The sequence below is a fragment of the Xenopus laevis genome, chromosome 8L (genome assembly GCF_017654675.1).
Source record: "Xenopus laevis strain J_2021 chromosome 8L, Xenopus_laevis_v10.1, whole genome shotgun sequence".
Lineage (NCBI taxonomy): Eukaryota > Metazoa > Chordata > Amphibia > Anura > Pipidae > Xenopus > Xenopus laevis.
The window spans coordinates 34,188,810-34,207,321 of record NC_054385.1 but is presented as its reverse complement, the minus strand read 5'-3'; the positions used below and the strand labels follow the sequence as shown (position 1 = coordinate 34,207,321).

At 39.7% G+C, this 18,512-nt stretch overlaps 1 protein-coding gene across 4 annotated transcripts in view; it reads right to left on the bottom strand.

Annotated features, from left to right (window-relative positions):
- Positions 1-18,512, bottom strand: part of LOC108698311 (ectodysplasin-A) — an 87,159-nt gene that overhangs the window by 8,523 nt on the left and 60,124 nt on the right. For all 4 annotated transcript variants that reach the window (XM_018229707.2, XM_018229705.2, XM_018229706.2 and 1 more), the window contains exons 3-5: positions 8,310-8,339; positions 2,979-3,158; positions 2,861-2,895 (exon numbers count right to left, since the gene is read on the bottom strand). In XM_018229707.2, the coding sequence (XP_018085196.1) occupies positions 2,861-2,895; positions 2,979-3,158; positions 8,310-8,339 (245 nt within the window). The remainder of the gene's footprint in view (positions 1-2,860; positions 2,896-2,978; positions 3,159-8,309; positions 8,340-18,512) is intronic.

Below are 18,512 nucleotides of genomic sequence, written 5' to 3'. Positions count from 1 at the left end.
TTAGCCAATGACGACACACGTGAAAGCGAATAAGCCTTGCTCACATATGTGACCTATTGCTCATACTTGTAGCTTGGTAGTTGAGGGCCCTGTCGGAGAATCTGTAGAGCAACATCTTACACACATTACTGGAGACTGATGCTACAACAGTCCCTCTCTCATTACGCACAGCCATTAAGGGATACAACTAAACAGCTTTATTAGTTCCATGTGTCAGTCATGCACTATTTAGAATCCATTTAGGGTTATGCAATTGGATTTTTTTACGTTAATTAAACACAGCTCCTGAAATAATTGAAAATCAAAGGCAAGTAAATACTTTCCCCCCTTTGTTCTTGCATTTCTTCTTTAGATTTATGGTGATATGATGCTCTCATTGCTTATGGTTTTCTTTTTGTGGTCTTGGCTGGTAAATGTGACATGGTTCCTATAAAACCATGCTGCAAATCTGACACATGCTTCCAAGGGTTTATAGTCACCTGCCAGCAATAAAATGTTCATTTCTAATACTTGGTTGAAAACCCTTTGCTGGCAATGACAGCCTGAAGTCTTAAACTCATGGACATCACCAGATTCTGGGTTTCCTTCTTTTTAATGCTCTGCCAGGCCTTTACTGCAGCTGTTTTTTTGTGGGCATTTCTGTCCAAAGTTTAGTCTTCAACAAGTGAAATGCATGCTCAATTGAGTTCAGATCAGGTGACTGACTTTGACTGCATTTGGCTGGATTTGAGCAGACAGTGTCTCTGAACACCTCAGAATTCATTCGGCTGCTTCTGTCCTGTGGCACATCGATAAACACTAGTGTCCCAGTGTCACTGGCAACCATGCACGCCCAAGCCATCACACTGCCTCTGCCATGTTTTACAGATGATGTGGTATGCTTTGGATAATGAGCAGTTCCAAGCCTTCTCCATAGTTTTTTCTTGCCATCATTCTGGTACAGGTTGATGTTAATTTCATCTGTCCAAAGAATGTTTTTCCAGAACTGTGCTGGCTTTTTTAGATTTTTTTTTTTTTTTAGCAAAGTCCAATCTAGCCTTTCTATTCTTGATACATATGAGTGGCTTGCACCTTGCAGAGCACCCTCTGTATTTACTTTCATGCAGTCTTCTCTTTATGGTAGACTTGGATATCAATACGCCTACGTCCTGGAGAGTGGTGTTCACTTGTTTGGTTGTTGTGAAGCAGTTTCTCTTCACCATGGAAATGATTCTGTGATCATCCACCACTGTTGTCTTCTGTGGAAGTCCAGGTCTTTTTGCGTTGCTGAATTCACCAGTGGTTTGTTTCTTTCAGATGTACCAAACTGTAGATTTTGCCACTCCTAATATAGTAGCAATTTCTTTGATTTTTTTTTTTATGTTTTTGCAGCTTAAGGATGGCTTGTTTCACCTGCATGGAGAGCTCCTTTGACCGCATGTTGTCTGAAATCTTCCACATACAAGCATCCCCCTCAAATCAACTCCAGGGCTTTTATCCGCTTCATTGATAGACATAACAAAGGAATTGCCCACACCTGCCCATGAAATAGCCTTTGAGTCAATTGTCCAATTACTTGAGAGAGAGAGAGAGATAGAGAGACTAGGGGGTAAATTTTATCAAAGAGTGAAGTTCCGCCACTAGAGTGAAATTCCGCAGCTCTCAATTCATTTCTATGGGATTTTGAAAGGCATATTTATCAATGGGTGAAAGTGAAAGTTCACCCTTTGATGAATACGCCTTTAAAAATCCCATAGAAATTAATGTGGAGTAGCAGCATTTCACTCTAGTGGCGGAACTTCACTATTAACTTCACTCTTTGATAAATATACCCCTGAGAGTGCTAAGTATTATAACAGGAAACAGAAGCTCGGTGATGCTGTGATGGAAGTCTGGGTGAACTGGCCTCCTGTTCTGCAGGGTCCAGTTGTATTATGAAAATGAAGGGGCAGATTTATGAAAATGTGAAAAGGTTTAGAACCTAATAAATAAAAACTCACCCATGGTCTATACATTCCTAAGGGTTTTTTTTTTAGAATTGTATTTCTCAATGGGTTAAAGTTAGAACTCACATTCGATAAATACAGTTCTAAAGTTCACATTTGATAAATACAGTTCTAAAAAATCCCATAGGAATGAACAGAACCTGGGTAAGTTTTTATTTATTAAGCTCTAAACTAACATTTTTTGATAAATCTACCCTTAAGTGTTTATAGAGTTTCCACAGGCAGGAGAATTTCACCTGAGAAATTGCAGATCTGGCCTCAAACCATTACAGGTTATGAAATACTGTGCATCAGCAATTTATCCAGAAATAGAACTATAGATGAGGTTGTGGTTATTACAGTCACAATTCAGCATCATTGACACTCTAATAATTATCATGCTGTATAAAACAGTGGAGGAATACATCACCAGTGATGTTGCCTATGATGCTGCCTATAGCAACCAATCAGATGTTTGCTTTTGTTTTCGTAGAGGGTTATTTAGTAAGTTATTGTGGTCTTCTCTGGGTTTAGCACGAAAATCCGATCACACGTACAATACGATTTTGTACGATTCTTTCCGGTTTTCCTCCGAACGATTAATTCTAGCTTTTTAAATAATAAATAAGGTCAAATCGGGTATGGGAGTTTAGTTGTGTTTTTTTAATTAAAATAATGAGAGAAATTCGGATTTTAGTAAATAACCATCCTCCTATTTCGTTAAACTGCGAAGTGGATCGCTCCGAGGTGCTCACTGGTATAACCCCGGGTTTCAGGTAAGTCAATGCAATCACTTGGGGGTGCCTAACATTTGGCACCCCCAAGTTTACGATGCCTTTCCTTCTCCTTTAGCACCAGAAAACAGGTGCATTTCCTTTATTAAGTATGTTACATACCTGGGTCTCTCTAGGTCCTGCTCTGTCAGTAGCACCTGAAGAGAACAAATAAAAAGTTCAATAAGAAAGCAGCCATTTCCTAAATTTCCAGCCATATATTGTTTAGTCAAAAACATACCTGTTGGACCCTGAATTCCAGGGGGACCTTGAGGCCCTGGTGGTCCGGGAGGCCCTGGTGGACCCATCACTGCTGTGCCTGGTATTCCAGGGATACCTGGTATTCCTGGAGGTCCTGGTGGTCCAGGTGACCCTGTGGATCCTGGTGGACCTATTGGCCCTGGAGGACCAATCTTCTTACCTGAGGACAACAAAAGCAATCAGGCTTTTACAAAAAAAATTCAGGAGGAATGGGTTTTCTACATATGGACCATTAGCTCACACTGAAAGCAATGATCTGATTAATTGCCATGGGTTACTGCTCAGGAGCAAATTTGCCCAATGTTTATAAATGACCCCCATTAAAGGACCAGTAACATAAAAAAATTTTTTTTTGAAAATTCGTTAATATACAACAAAAAACAAAACACCAACACAAATTAAATTTTAAAATAACAAAGCCTTTATTAAAAAATAACTTACAGAAAGTCCACTTCCTATCCTCTTCAGAAATGGCGAAAAGGCTACCATCCATCCTGCAGCAATCAATTTCTCCTCCCTGGCTATTTTAGTGACAGCATGCGGCTTCTTCTCCTCCTTGATTTGGGGCCCAGCAGATTCACGATGAAGAAAGAAGACACCCTGGCTTCCGTGCGTTCGCTGTTGTGCAGGAGCAAGGAAGGGTCGCTGTTGTGCAGGAGCATGGCTGTCTGCTCAGGGGCAGCCATATGCGGGAACGAAGTCTCTAAAGGCACAAGGGAAATCCCCAGCCCTCCCCTCTGTCCCCTTCCCCAGCTCTGACGAGGAGCCGCCGATGGGGAAGCTGCGCACAATGCTCTATAAGCAGCTCTGGAATGCACCGCAGCCTCCCCAGAAATTTAAACTATGTTCCTTCACGGGGGAGACTCTGTTCCTGCGTATGGCTGCCCCTGAGCAGACAGCCATGCTCCTGCACAACAGTGTCCCTTCCTTGCTCCTGCACAACAGCGAACCCACGGAAGCCAGGGTGTCTTCTTTCTTCATCGAGAATCTGCTGGGCCCCGAATCAAGGAGGAGAAGAAGCCGCATGCTGTCACTTGAAAAGCCAGGGAGGAGAAATCGATTGCTGCAGGATGGATGGTCGCCTTTTCGCCATTTCTGAAGAGGACAGGAAGTGGACTTTCTGCAAGTTATTTTTTAATAAAGGCTTTGCTATTTTAAAATTTAATTTGTGTTGGTGTTTTTTTTATTGTATATTAACGAATTTTCAATTTTTTTTTTTTTATGTTACTGTCCTTTAAGAATGGTATTGCCTAGGCATTAGCTAGATCTCTCTTATCTGAGCTCTCCTGTCATATACTCCTTCAGCTTTGAGCCTGGCCTTAAAAGGGTCTTTGCATTAACTTGTAGTATGATGTAGAGTGTAGACAGTGATATTCTAAGACAATCTGCAATTGGTTTCCCTTTTTATTATCTGTGGCTTTTGAGTCATTAAGCTCTATATTCAGCAGCTCTCCAGTGTACAATTTCAGCAATTTGGTTGCAAGGGCCAACATTACCCTAGCAACCATACATTGATTTTGAACAAGAGACTGGAATATGAATAGGAGAGGTCTGACTAGAAAGATAAAAAATTAAAGTAGCAATAACAGAACATTTGTTTTTTTGAATGGGTCAGTGACCCCTAGGGTTGCCACCTTTTCTTAAAAATTTTACCGGCTGGTGGGGGGAACAAAAAGGGGCGGACCGTGATGCAAAAGGGGTCGGAGGCTGAAAAAAAAAGTTAAGTTCTGAGCGAATTGGGGGCAGGCCAAGGGCTTTTTTTTAAGGGTATTACAAATTACCGGCATCTACATTGCCGGAAAATTTATAATACCTGCCCCGGCAACCCTAGTGACCCCCATTTGAATTATTTGCCGTCTTCTAACTCTTTCCAGCTTTCAAACACTATAAAAAACAAATGACAACTAATTGAAAAGTTGCTTAGAATTGGCCATTTTATAACATACTAAAAGTTAACTAAACGGTGAACTACTCCCTTAAAGGCAATGAAGAGGTGGTTTTACTACCTTGTTAAAAATGTGCCCTCAAAACACCCCCAATTACCCTCTGTGAGAATGCACTAATAATGCCCATCACAGGGAATTGCTCATTTGAAAATGTGGCTGCACATCTTTTTGGGTAAGAAGGAACTTCAGAACCCATTTAGATCGTATGCTCTATGGGACAGGGACAGCCATCCTCTTGTCTATTTGATACTAAGCTCTTAATTTTTTTTGTAACTGTCCTTTGCTTTCATTATTGTAATGACCCTCTGTTTGTTCTATTAATGTCTTATTCTGCTGTAAACCACAGTGGCCCACAATCACCCCTATGTAACACGGCCCTAAGAAGTTTATTTAGACAATCTGCAATAAAATAGGATACCAGTAGCTTTATAGATGTTTAGTTAATAGACACAAAAGACTGGGTATTTCCTATTTTTTTGTGAGGAGCCAGCAGGCAAACATTATTCATGGATGACTCACAATAGGTGACTTTTTTTTTCATATAACCATATCCTTAAATGCTGTATCCATCTATTTAAATGAGCTGCATCTGTCTTGTAAAACAGCGTTGGAACCCTTTCCTGATACAAACTCAAATAATTAGTAGCTGGGGCAGAAATCTCATACATCAACTACAAGGAAATGATTTCCAGATAGGCAACAGGAATTTACTAGCTTACCATTCCTTGCTTTGCACAGATTTTTCTGTTTAGAACTTTCCTAAAATAAGGTGCGTGGGGTTGATTTATATAGCTTTGATATTTATTTAGCTGCACCAAAAATTTGACCAAATTCCTTAGAAAGCAGCTATTTACCTAAAAATGCAGCATTACAAAATATATGCTTGACAGCATTCAGCGTTAAAGGGGTTGTTCACCAATGAGTTAACTTTTAGTATGATGTAGAGCAATGATGCCCAACCAGTAGCTTGCGAGCAACAATTAAGTATAGTGCCAAGTAGAGCCTCTTGTAGAATGGCAGTCCACATAGGGACTACCAAATAGCCAATCATAGCCCTTATTTGGCGACCCAAGGAACTTTTTCATGCTCGTGTTGCTCCCCAACTCTTTTTACATTTGTATGTGGCTCATGGGTTAAAAAAGTTGGGGACCCCCTGATGTAGAGAGTGATATTCCGAGACAAATAGCAATGTTTTTAATTTTTTTAAATATTTGTTGTGTTTGAGTTATTTATAGAGTTTTATTCAGCAGCTCTCCAGTCTGCAGTTTCAGCAATCCGGTTGCTACCCTATCAACCATGTGCTGTGAATGACCCCCCATTTGACTGGGGTGTCCAGGGCCACCAGAGCCAGCACCTTAATGGCCCACCACCCTCACCCACTAGCGAACACCCCCCCCAACATCCCAGTGCATATGTGCTTTAGAGTCCTGTGCGGGTGCAGCGGGGCAGACCCGTGCCAAACCTGGACTTGAATATAAAGATAAATAAAAATTTGCAATAGCAATACATTTGTAGGCAGCCTTACGGAGCATTCCTTTTAAAGATAGGGTCAGTGACCCCCATTTGAAAGCTGGAAAGCATCAGAAGAAGGCAGATAATTAAAAAAATATATAGAAAAGAAAAAATTAAGGCCAACTGAATAGTTGTTTAGAATTAGCCACTCTATTAACATACTAAAAGTTAGCTTAAAGTTGAAGCACCCCTTTAATAGGCACCGATCATCTAAAAACGTGTTTCCCTACTAGAAGAGCAGACCCCGCACACCACATAGGAAAATAAAGATTATTTTATGTTGAAAAGCAACCTATAGAGTGATTTGTCACATCAGGACACACAAATGGGTATAATAAACTCATTATGTGCATGCTTGTGACCCAACATGACTGGAGGAGTTCCAGCCATGGGGGCCTGGTTTATCAGTACAGTAGAACTAAATAGGGCTCCTGGCCAAGTCCCCAATCAGCCCAGAACACAACCAACAAACCACTCAAATCTGTCTGGCAACACACAGTGCAGAGGAAAAAAAAATCAGTGTGTTCCTGTACACAAAGGGTTGCAGTGCAAAGGTATTTCCATACTCACAGAGTTTATAAACATCATTCCATTAAAAAAATTCAAGTACTGTACTCTGCACTAACATAAGTATTGGCAATGTATTTTGTGAGTCTTTCTGTTGTGATCAGAAGTGTATACATTATGCACCGTGATGCACTACGATTTGATGGCTGGATGGAATGAGCTGAAAGATGCCAGGGATATGTCTTTTATGCAATGTGTTTATATACATATCCTGTGTATAACAAAACCTGGGGGGTAATGAGTCAAACTCATACCTCACAACTGTCCTGTTTTCAGCGGGACAGTCCCACTTTTGACAGCTCAACCCGCAATCCCGCGTTTGTACTGAAAAGTCCAGACTTTCCCTGCACTGAACAGCCAGAAAAAGATACAAAGTTTCTAACTTAATTGGCTTTTGGCAGAGAGCCCAGAACAGCCACCAAGTGCAGCTAAAATACTTTTGTAACAATTTTGAGATATGCAAATAAGTAAAAACTATTTTGATAAGGAGGTCCCTTGGGAAAAGTTAGACTCACGGCTTAAAGGGCAATTCACCTTCATTAACAAAACTGTAATAACTGAAAAAAACAAAACAGAAACATGTTCAAACTTTCATAACCTGCCAAATTTTGTAAAATGAACATGGTAATTAGGGTGTGTGGCCACAAAAATGGGCGTGGTCCCTCTTTATTGCAAAAATGTTGGGAGGTATGTAGTACAGCTATGGGATATATTATCTGGAATACTTTGGGTTTTCCTAGATAAGGCTTTTTTTCCATAATTTAGATCATTTTACCTTAAGGATACTAAAAAAAAATCTAAACATAAAAAAAACCCACAATAGGATTGTTTTGCCACCGATATGGATCTACGCAGCTTAGTTGCCATCAGGTACAAGCTATTATTATTATTACAGAGAGACAAAATTATTTTAATTATTTGCTTAACATGGACCCGACAGGAGATGACCTTTCCATAATTCAAAGCTCTACAGATATTGGGTTCCCAGTATTCAGAAAGGTAGATCTCCTCTACCTGTAGTGCTATAAAATGATGTTTTACTATATATTATTATTTCATTAAATTGCCACTCCAATAAATTTTATTAAACACTGAACGTGTACACACAATTCATATATAACTTTTATATAAATTTTATAGTGTTGGAACTATAAAATTCAGCCAGCACTGGGTGGTGGGCCCCTAGGGTGAGGTTTGCTGGTGGGCTCCAGGTACATTTGATATTCCTTTCAGTAGGTGTCACTTCTGGAGAGGTCTACCAAAAATTGCAAATTCTTAGAACTTACCTTTTTTCTTGTTTTTGGCTGGCCCCGGACCTGTAAAATGATGGGAAATACATGGATTACTAAAAGGTTTCAAATCTTCTTACACTGACTGGGCTGCATTCAATATCCCTATGTAGAAACTCTTGTGAATTTACATTACATTAAGAGGCCCATTTACCAAAGGTCTAATTTCGAATTCATGTGAATTTATTTTAATGCAGTTCGAATGGGAGATTATTTAAGAAAAAATTTGAATATCTAATATTCGATCGAATGGTTCCGACAAGAAAATTCGAATCATATTCAATTCTTACGAACAGTTTTTCTCCTGAAAAAAAAAAAACTTGAAGGCTAACAGGAAGGCTATTAACATCTCCAAATTGTTCAACCGACCTCTGCCATTGACTTGTAAATGAACCGGCAGGTTTTAGGTGGCAAATATTCGAATTAGGACTGTTTTCATGGTCGAAGTGTGAGAAATCTGACATTGGAATTTACATTCGAATAGGGGGATTGAACTTTTAATGTGTGAATTTTGACACCCAGAAATTCTAATTTACAATTTAACCATTGATTAATCTGCCCGTAAATCTGAACAAATAAATAAAAAAAAAAAAGCATGGCAAATTTAACTTGTTTCATAAAACAAGTAAAGCGAGACCAACAGTTAAGATTAATGATCTTTGGGTCGTATTAATGTGTTTAAAGTAAGTTCCTCCCCTATGTATGACTGTGATTATCAAAAATGACCTACTCTAATGTTCATATCTAAAAGTCACTTAAATCAGCTGGAAACTCCCCTTTCCCATCAACCCTCATGACTGAAAACAACCAGCAACACTTACAGAACCACCATACCAGATTTTGGGGGTGGGAGTGCTGACCTTTAAGTCTCTCTGTATTGATGTCTGTATTCGATTATACAAACCAATTTCCAAAAACGTTGGGACACCATGTAAAACATAAAAAGAAAATGGGATGTTTTGCAAATTATTGCCCTATATCTAATTGCAGATAGTACAAAGACATCATATCAGATAAACTGAGAAATTTTCTCCTTTGTCATATATTTAAAGGACCACAAAATATAACATCAAAATATGAAATTTTTTAAAGTAATAAAAATATAATGCAGTGTTGCCCTGCACTAGTAAAACTGGTGTGTTTGCTTCAGAAACACTACAATTGTTAATATAAATAGACTGCTGTGTAGCAATGGGGCAGCTATTCAAAGGAGAAAAGGCTCAAGTTACATAGAAGATAAGCTCTGTAGAACACAATGTTATCTGTTATCCATTATATATCCTGTGCCATATAGACTTTTTTCAATTTCCACCATTGCTACTCAGCAGCTTGTTTATATGAACTATAGCAGTGTTTCTGAAGCAAACAGATCAGTTGTACCAGTGGAGGGCAACACTACATGATTTTTTCATTTCTTTAAAACACTCATTTTTTGGTGTTACTGTTCCTTTATTTTCATAATGCGCCAAATGCTTTCAATGCATTTACGGCGACTTTCCAGATTTGCAAGCTCCCCATACCATGTGCACTAATACACCCTCATACCATCACGGATGCTGTCTGCTTTTGAACTGTATGCGGATAAAGTCAGATGGTTCTTCTCTTTAGCTGGGGGTATGTTCATGACAAAAATAATCTAACATTTGGATTGGTCAGACCTCAGGATGGCTTTCAACTTTGCCTCAGTCCATCTTAAATGAGCTTGGGACCAGAGCAGGTGGCAGTGTTTCTGTATCAGATGGTTTCCTATTCATATAGTATTCAGAAGATAGTAATATTACTCGGTTTTAACATTGTATGAATTGCAAATAAATATAGGGGTTAAATGACTTGCAAATTATCCCATTCTCTTTTAAATTTACATTTTACAGAGCGTCCCAACTTTTTACGAAAAGGTGTCATTAAGGTACCGCAGTGCCAGCAACATGGATTCTGCACTTCCAGATGTCACTCTGAATACTTACTGGCAAAATTTAGCATTGCAAATCAAATAATCATGGCATGGTAAGCACTAAATCAATGTATACAATACAGGTATGGGATCCGTTATCAGAAAGATCCGAATTACCAAAAGGCCATCTCCCATAGACTCCACTTTATCCACATAATCCAGATATTTAAAAATGATTTCCTTTTTCTCTGTACTAATAAGACCTTGTACTTGATCCCAACTAAGATATAATTAATCCTTATTGGAATCGGAACCAGCCTATTGGGTTTATTTAATGTTTACATGATTTCCTTTAGATTTAAGGTACGAAGATCCAATTTATGGAAAGATCTGTTATCTGAAAATCTCCATTCCCAAGCATTCTGGATAACAGGTCAAGCGTAAGAACACCCTAGGTTCAGACCTAATAGCACAGAACAGTGGATTTTCTGATCCTTTCAGTTCAAGCCTCACTTTGAGGTCCAGCATTTGGTAAAGGACCCCTTGGCTTATAATAAGGTTAGAGATATATTAAAATACGGTAATTTGGCCACAGCTCCCAAAATATCTATTGTAGTAAATAGGTTTTCACCCCAAATATCATTATAATTAACCTTCAACTTGACCTTTGCACAGCTCTGTGCCCTCCTGGGGTGGCCAACCAGATAGCTACTGAAATACTGGCAAGGCGTATGACATGTAGAGATGTATTGCTGTGCCTTTTCGGGAGGTATGAAATTGTCTCCAAAGTCTATTCCTGATCCATAATAGAAAGCACTGTAACTCAGGTACAATAACCCCAAACAACCAATACGATGATAGCTTTGACCAGGGAATACTACTTGCTGAATGATTGCTTTAAGTTACAGTTATGGACCGGTTATACAGAATGCTCAGGATCTGGGGTTTTCCGGGTTAATGGATCTTTCCACCTTAATCCTACTAGAAAATCATGTAAACATTAAATAAATCAAAGAAAGCGCACGCACTCCTACAGCCAGCCGGTGAGGTTAAAAAGAAGCTTTATTCCATCAGGTTAAAAGTCACATGTCCTAACGCGTTTCATATCAATGGATACGTAATCATAGGCACAAATTCTGACAAACCGCTACAATCTTTTAAACTAAATTAAAGGAAATGACGTCCGGATTAACCCTGCATAGGGTAAACTGTTTAAAGATCCAGGGGATAGAGAAGATCTACCAATCATCAAGAGGTGGTGATAAGATGTCACGGCTGTTGCATAGAGAGGCTTACTGGATTGTTACCCTAGATACCCGGCAGCCGAAAGGATTAAATCTTCAGTTTGATGCGGCTTGCTGTATTTGAAAGGGATAAGATCCCACTAGTCGACAGGAATTATAATAATCTCTAGGGTTTTGAGAAGAGTGGAATTTAAATTAAACGTAAATACATTCCTTTGGGCCGAGCGCCTGTATACTTTCATTAAACGTTGAAGAAGGTGATCGGGGGAATAATTCCCCCTTTTTGATTCCCCTTCTGTGATTCCCTTTTTTTGATTTGATTCAACCCCCCCCCTTTTTTGACTTTGTGCCCTGATGACTTCCCCTTTGTTTGCATTCACGCCTCTTTTCGATGCGCTTTTCAACAGTCGCCTGAAAAAGCCTGGCGAGGCATTTTCAGGCGACTGTTGAAAAGCGCATCGCCTCGTGTGGTTAGCACAGGCGTTTTTACATAGGCGCCCATACAAAACCGTCGCCTGCGCCGGTCGCGGCGACTGGCGCGGCGCTTTGTCGCCGCGACCGCAAACGCGTCGCTATCTCCCCGTGTGGAATAGCCCTTAAGCAGTGTCAAAAAAAAAAATTCATTCATATCGCCAGTTCGTGTTATATTTCCTCTCATCGTACCATGTATAAACTGTGTTATGGAGATCTGTTTTGTATTAGTTTATGATAAAGTTTAAAGCTTGCTTGGATTAATTAATTATTTCCTTATTCATTTCGGTATTGAGACTTCTGTGTGTTGAAGCATTATATTAAATTGAAGAATCAAAAATGGATTATAATGAATTAAAATGAATTAAAATGAATTAAATTAAAATAAGTAAATCCTCAAGAAAGTAATATGTTAACACACAAAAATCATCCCGTATGCAGTAAATATATTTTTTGCGTTTTAAGGAGTTCTTTAATACTTGTTTTAAGATATTTAACAATTAATGAGGAATATCAAGCGCAAAATAAAATACAAATAAGACTAAGGGCTCACAATGTTTAAATTGCTTATATTGCTCGGTTTACGCATTTAAAGGTTTGATTAAGTAAATGTTGTCAATTTAATTTCATTTTGTATTTATTTTGTAACAGTTTTGCCTTCTTATAAATGATTATTTAATGGAATAAGCATTTGAGTTTGGACCTTCTGCAACTCCTCTGATGTTTCATTAAGTATCAAACATTTCAAAAATTCATAAGTTTAATGATATTCTTTGCAGTTTTAAAAGTTTTTTTAACTGGTTAAGGGTTAATGTTTTTAATTGGGAGCCTGGAGAAAAACCCTATGCAGGGTTAATCTGGACGTCATTTCCTTTAATTTAGTTTAAAAGTTTATAGCGGTTTGTCAGAATTTGTGTCTATGATACGAAATGCGTTAGGACTTGTGACTTAACATAATGGAATAAAGCTTCTTTTTAACCTCCCCGGCTGGCTACAGGAGTGCCTGCGCTCTTTGATTGAATTATCGCCTCAAGCTACGGGTTCGGGGCACAGCACCCTGGGCCATTTTCCGGATTCGGTGAGTGCGCTGATTGCTAACTTTAATATACATGATGTGAATTTGAACTGAGAAATCGAAAGTGTCGGACCTGGGGTTTTTACACCCTGGTCATCTCTCCCATCGGGTGAGCTATAGCACTACAATTGCTTTTGACACCATGTTTTTAAGTGCAGATAATTGTTCTGTGCTTTAGATAATTTTACTAAACTGCAGGAGGGATTAGAGCCAGCTGTGTTGTTTCTTTTGTAAACATTGAATAAACCCAAAAAGGATTAATTATATCTTCGTTTGGATCAAGTACAAGGTTCTGTTTTATTATTACAGAGAAAAAAGTACAAGGTTCTGTTTTATTATTACAGAGAAAAAAGGAATCATTTTTTTAATTAATTTTTGCATTTTCAACATATTACATAATGAAGGAAACCAAAGGACAGTAAGAGGGGGAAGTAAAGAGTATACAGTAGGAGAGATTTGGAGCTTCGCCTTACTTAAAGGAAGGCCCTGTACATGTACATTATAGCGTGCTACATTTGTCAATTCAATATCAGGCATGAGCCTTTGGTGTATTTTTCCCAGTTAGCTCTGTGCTATATTTCAAGGTCCTAGGTGAGTAGGTTTAATGGTAGTCGTGTTGTTGTTTCAGCTTCTTGTCGTAGATGCTGCGAATGTCTGCTCATGAGTTATAATCCTTTTCACTTCTGCATGGATTGTCTCTGTATCCAGAAGGGTGTGTTTTTTCCAGTTCCTGGCAATTATGCTCTACTGGCACAGATGATATATAATATTTATGGGCAGATTTATCATGGGTCGAATTTCGAGGGTTAAAAAACCCTCGAATTCGACCCTCGAAGTAAAATCCTTCTAATTCGAATATCGGAAGGAATTTAAAAGGTTCGATCGATCGAATAATAATCATTCGATCGCACAATGAAATGATTCGAATGATTTTAAGCGACCGATCAAATGATTTTTATTCGATCATAAAAAGTGCCCAAAACCTATCTACAATGTCCCCATAGGCTAACATTCAATTCTGTAGCTTTTATTTGGCGAAGTATTGAGTCTAAGGATTTTTTTAAAGAGACAGTACTTCGATTATCGAATGGTCGAGCGATTTTTACTTCGAATGGTCGAAGTACCCAAAAAATTACTTCGAATAGTTTTGGATTCAAACTATTCACTCGAGTTTAGTAAATCTGCCCCTATGCATCTGTGACACCTAGCAGTGCTAGGTCCGGTTGTAGTTAGTATGTCTGTTCAGTGGATTCCTGAATTAGAGCTTGTGCTCTATTTCAGAAGCTTTTTGATATTGGGTAGGACCACCAGATGTGGAATAGTGTTCCAATGTCTTTTTGGCATCTCCAACATGTGTTGCATGATGCATTTGGATATTCCTTTTTTATTCTCTCTGGGGTAAAATACCATCTGTACATCAGTTTAATTGTTGTTTCTTGATGGTTTAGTGCTCTGGAGTACTAATTTGTGGAGTACTAATTTTGTCTGAACAGGTTTTCCGATTGCTCACAGGTTATGCTTCTTTGGAGATCCTGTTCCCAAGCTTTCAGGGCAGGAAGATTGTTCTTGTTGTATTTCGATATTAAGGCATTGCATTGTAGTTTTTTCTTTTGAGGGTTTTAGGCATCTCTGCTCAAACTGTGTAAGGGGTGAAGTTGCTAGTAGTTTATTGGCTTAGAGGTAGTGTCTTATTCGCAGGTATGTGTATAGTTGGTTATTGGGGAGTCCATACTTGTTTTGAATTGTTGTGAAGGTTTTGAAGCCTTCTTGGTTGTATAGGTCACCCATTGTTTGTAATCCTGCTTGAGTCCACGTGGTCAGGTTTAAGTCTTGTATAGCCCCTTCTAAGCCCCTTATTAATGGGGCTAAGGCCACTGGGAACTGGAACAGAGTTTATGTTGATTTTGTAGTTTGCCAAACTTGTTGTGTTGCTTTCATTGGTATTGGCAGTGGTTTCTTGCTTGACTGTGGTCTTTTGTCTTGTGAGCATAAATGTGTTTTTTTTGTAAAACCAGTGTTCTGGGTCCACCAACTCTTTGTATTTGGGAGAAGTTGCCAGTCTGCTAGTTGGCTCAGCAGTGTTGCTCTGTAGTAGATTTGTAGGTTTGGGCACGCCAGGCCTGCTCTTTTCCTGTTTGTATACATAATGTCTTTAGCAATCCTTGGCTTAGTCGGGCCCCAGATAAATGACATGAGGAGTCTCTGCAGTGGTTGGAAGAAGGTATTTCCTAATGGTATAGGGAGTGCTCGGAGCTTATATAATATTTTGGGGAGTACAGCATTTTTATTGCATTTATTCTTCCTAGCTAGAACACGTAGTTAGTTTTCCAGGCTTGAAGTTCGTTGAGTGTCATATAATATTGAGGAAAAGTTCTGTTGATATAGAGCGTTGGGGTAGCTGTGATGTTGATTCCAAGTCGTATAGAATGGTAAATAGTTCTTGTAGTGCCGTAGTAGGATTAGGATCACATCATCAGCAAATAGCAGAATTTTGTGTTTTGTAGGTCCAATTTTAAGGCCTTGCATGTGTTGGGCTTGCCCTATTTGTTGGGTTAAAGGTACCATGCTTAGGATATAGATGAGAGGGGATGGGGGGAGCCTTGTCTAGTCTCATTTGTTAAGGAGAAGGTGTCCGACGTGAAACCTTGGTTGTTAACTTGTGGTGTTCGGTTTGAGTAAAGTGCCATGATAGCGGTCAGCAAGGGGGCAGGTATAGCAAATTTGTGTAGTACTTGTCAATTGTACAGACAATTTACCCTATCGAACGCCTTTTCGGCATCGAGTGCTAACAACAGGGATGGTGAAAAAGTAAACATTTTTTAAAAGTTTGGTTTAGTCAGATAACATGGAGTCTATGGGAGACAGCCGTTTCGTAATTCGGCTTTCTGGATATCGGGTTCCAGATAACAGATTCCATACCTGCATTACACCTACCAATCTTTGTACCTTGATTACATACCTCTTAACTGCAAGTTGTGCAGACCTATCTCCCCAAGATACAGACGTCTTTCATTTGGAAAGTCGCATTCCAAGAAAATATGGTACTTAGAGCATTATTATGTGATTGTCCAATCAGTGGCGTAACTACCGGGGGAAGAGGGGGTGCGATTGGGCCAGGGCCCGCCCCCCCGCGCACTACGAATTCTGCCAGTTCCGGGCGTACGGAGGGGGGCCCGGCTGCGCGTCCCGTGCCAGGGCCCGCCCCCCTAGTTACGTTGCGGTGTCCAATTCATCCATGTTGGCTCGACTCTGCAAAAGTCCCTCAGACTAAACCATGTATGTGGAGCACGTTTAGCGCTTGGGCTTTATCAGGTTTGCCTCATCCCTCAATTCATTCTGTACAGCTCTGGATACCGACTGGCAGCTGCCTACAGCATGGAGCTAGGGATCGAATGCATTAAGAACTTGAAAACAGTTTCTCTTTAAAAACATCTTACTTCTACACAAGTTAAGGGACAAATCTACTGAAACAACTGAAAAAAAGAAAAACAAAGATTTTAGTAATCATTTTAGTAAATCTGGATCCAGTCATGTCTCACTAAGGCATTGATGGAATGCGCCGTTTCATTTGATGTATTTTCATTTTGCTCCAGACGCTTGCTAGGTACCTGTGGTTCCAATTAGCATGCGAGTATTTGTATGAATTCCTTTTCTGAGGGTTAGTAATCTATCATATTTTGTGCATGGGCATTGAGAATTTACCTCCCATTTCCTTGTAACTGCTTTTCCTACACAGTTTTGATTATGCAAAACATGGGCAACTAATCAGCTGACACACGGCTTTTACTACAGATTATGCTCTAGTTTAATTAGAGAAAAAGTAAAGCGCAACAAAGAATTGGGCTAGAAGAGCTACACCATAGGTTTTGAGCCGCTATGCTACACCACCTGATCCTTGGAAGGTCTGGGCCTCCCAAAACTCCCACCTAAAATTCCCACAGTGACTGGTGCAGGATTTAAACACCTGAATGTGGTACTGCTTGTTTGCCTGTATGGCAGCTCTTAGACTTTCATAGTACAGGAACAAAGAAACGTCAGCAGGAAAAGGGATAATTTTGGAAAGGGAAACTTTAGCCATAGAGTGTCATAGAGATGAAAAGAATGTGGGCACAGAACCCCAGCTGCACAGTCCTTGAAACCAGAAAGTAATTCTGCTGTTAACATCTGCTAAAGCAGTGCTGTCCAACTACTGGCCGTGGGCCACATCCAGCCCAACGACCCCCCCCCCCAGCATGGCCCCCACATGAAATCTGTTTGCCGTGAATGCTACCGAGTACTGAGATTAACCAGCCCCTGTATGCACCTCAAATTCAGACAGTAAGATTCACACTTGTAATCCCCCCTGCATTGTTCACACCTGTCACACCTCAATTGTTCACACGCCTAAAGCCCTGTATTGTTCACACGTCAGACCCAGACTAAATTTGCCCATATTGTTCATACCTAAACACTGGCATTGTGTCACTGTATGTACTGTTAATCTTAGAGTAGTAGTGATAGGTTTCCCTGTCTCCTGCTCTATTTTGCCTGTCCTATTCTCCTTGTGTATGTCATATTCTGCCTGCCCTATTTTCCTTGTGTGTGCGCCATACTTTGCCTGCCCTATGCGCTTTGTGTGTGCCATACTTTGCCTGCCCTGCACTCAAACAGGACATTACTGAATTAGAGAGGGTGCAGAGAAGGACAACTAAACTGGTAAAATGTATAGAAAACCTCAGCTATGAGGAAAGATTTGCCAAGTTGGAGGCACTTAAGGGGGAATATGATAACTATTTATAAATATATAAGGGGATCGAACAATATCCTTTCTATAACAGTAGGTCCTTCCAGCTGACATGTGGGAACCCATTCCGATTAGAAGAAAAAGAGGTTCCGTCAAAATATTCTGAAAGGTTTTTTACAGTGAGAGCTGTGAAGATATGAAATTGTCTAACTAAATTAGTTGTACTGGCTGATACATTAGATAGCTTTAAGAAGGGGTTGGATGGCTTTTTAGCAAGGGAAAACAGGGTTATAGAAGATAGCTTAAAGTATAAGCTGATTCAGGGAATGGTCCGATTGCTCTCTTGGAGTCAGGAAGACATTTTTCCCCCTCTGAGGCAAATTGGAGAGGCTTCAAATGGGGTTTTTAGCCTTCCTCTGGATCAACTAGGAGTCTGGTGGAACTATCTTTTTTTCAACATAACTTACTATGTTACTATGTATTTCAACTTAAAGGACTGTTATTGTGATTTACGGTGATCCAACTATATTCAAATAGCAAGCATTGTGGATAAACGATCCTTAACCTGTACATGGATATTATTTAGGATGACAAAAAAGTAGAATGACAACGGATCCAATTGCTTGCCCGGGAAGCCAGTAGTATAAAGGGAGTCAGGTCTGGGCGTCAAAATAGGCCCTGGCATTTCAGCTACACAGAGACCCAACAGCCCCCCACCAGCACAATACATAGTGACTGTCTATGACATCTTACAGCAGCCCCTCTGGCATTTGCCCACTGATTTCCAGTCCAGGCC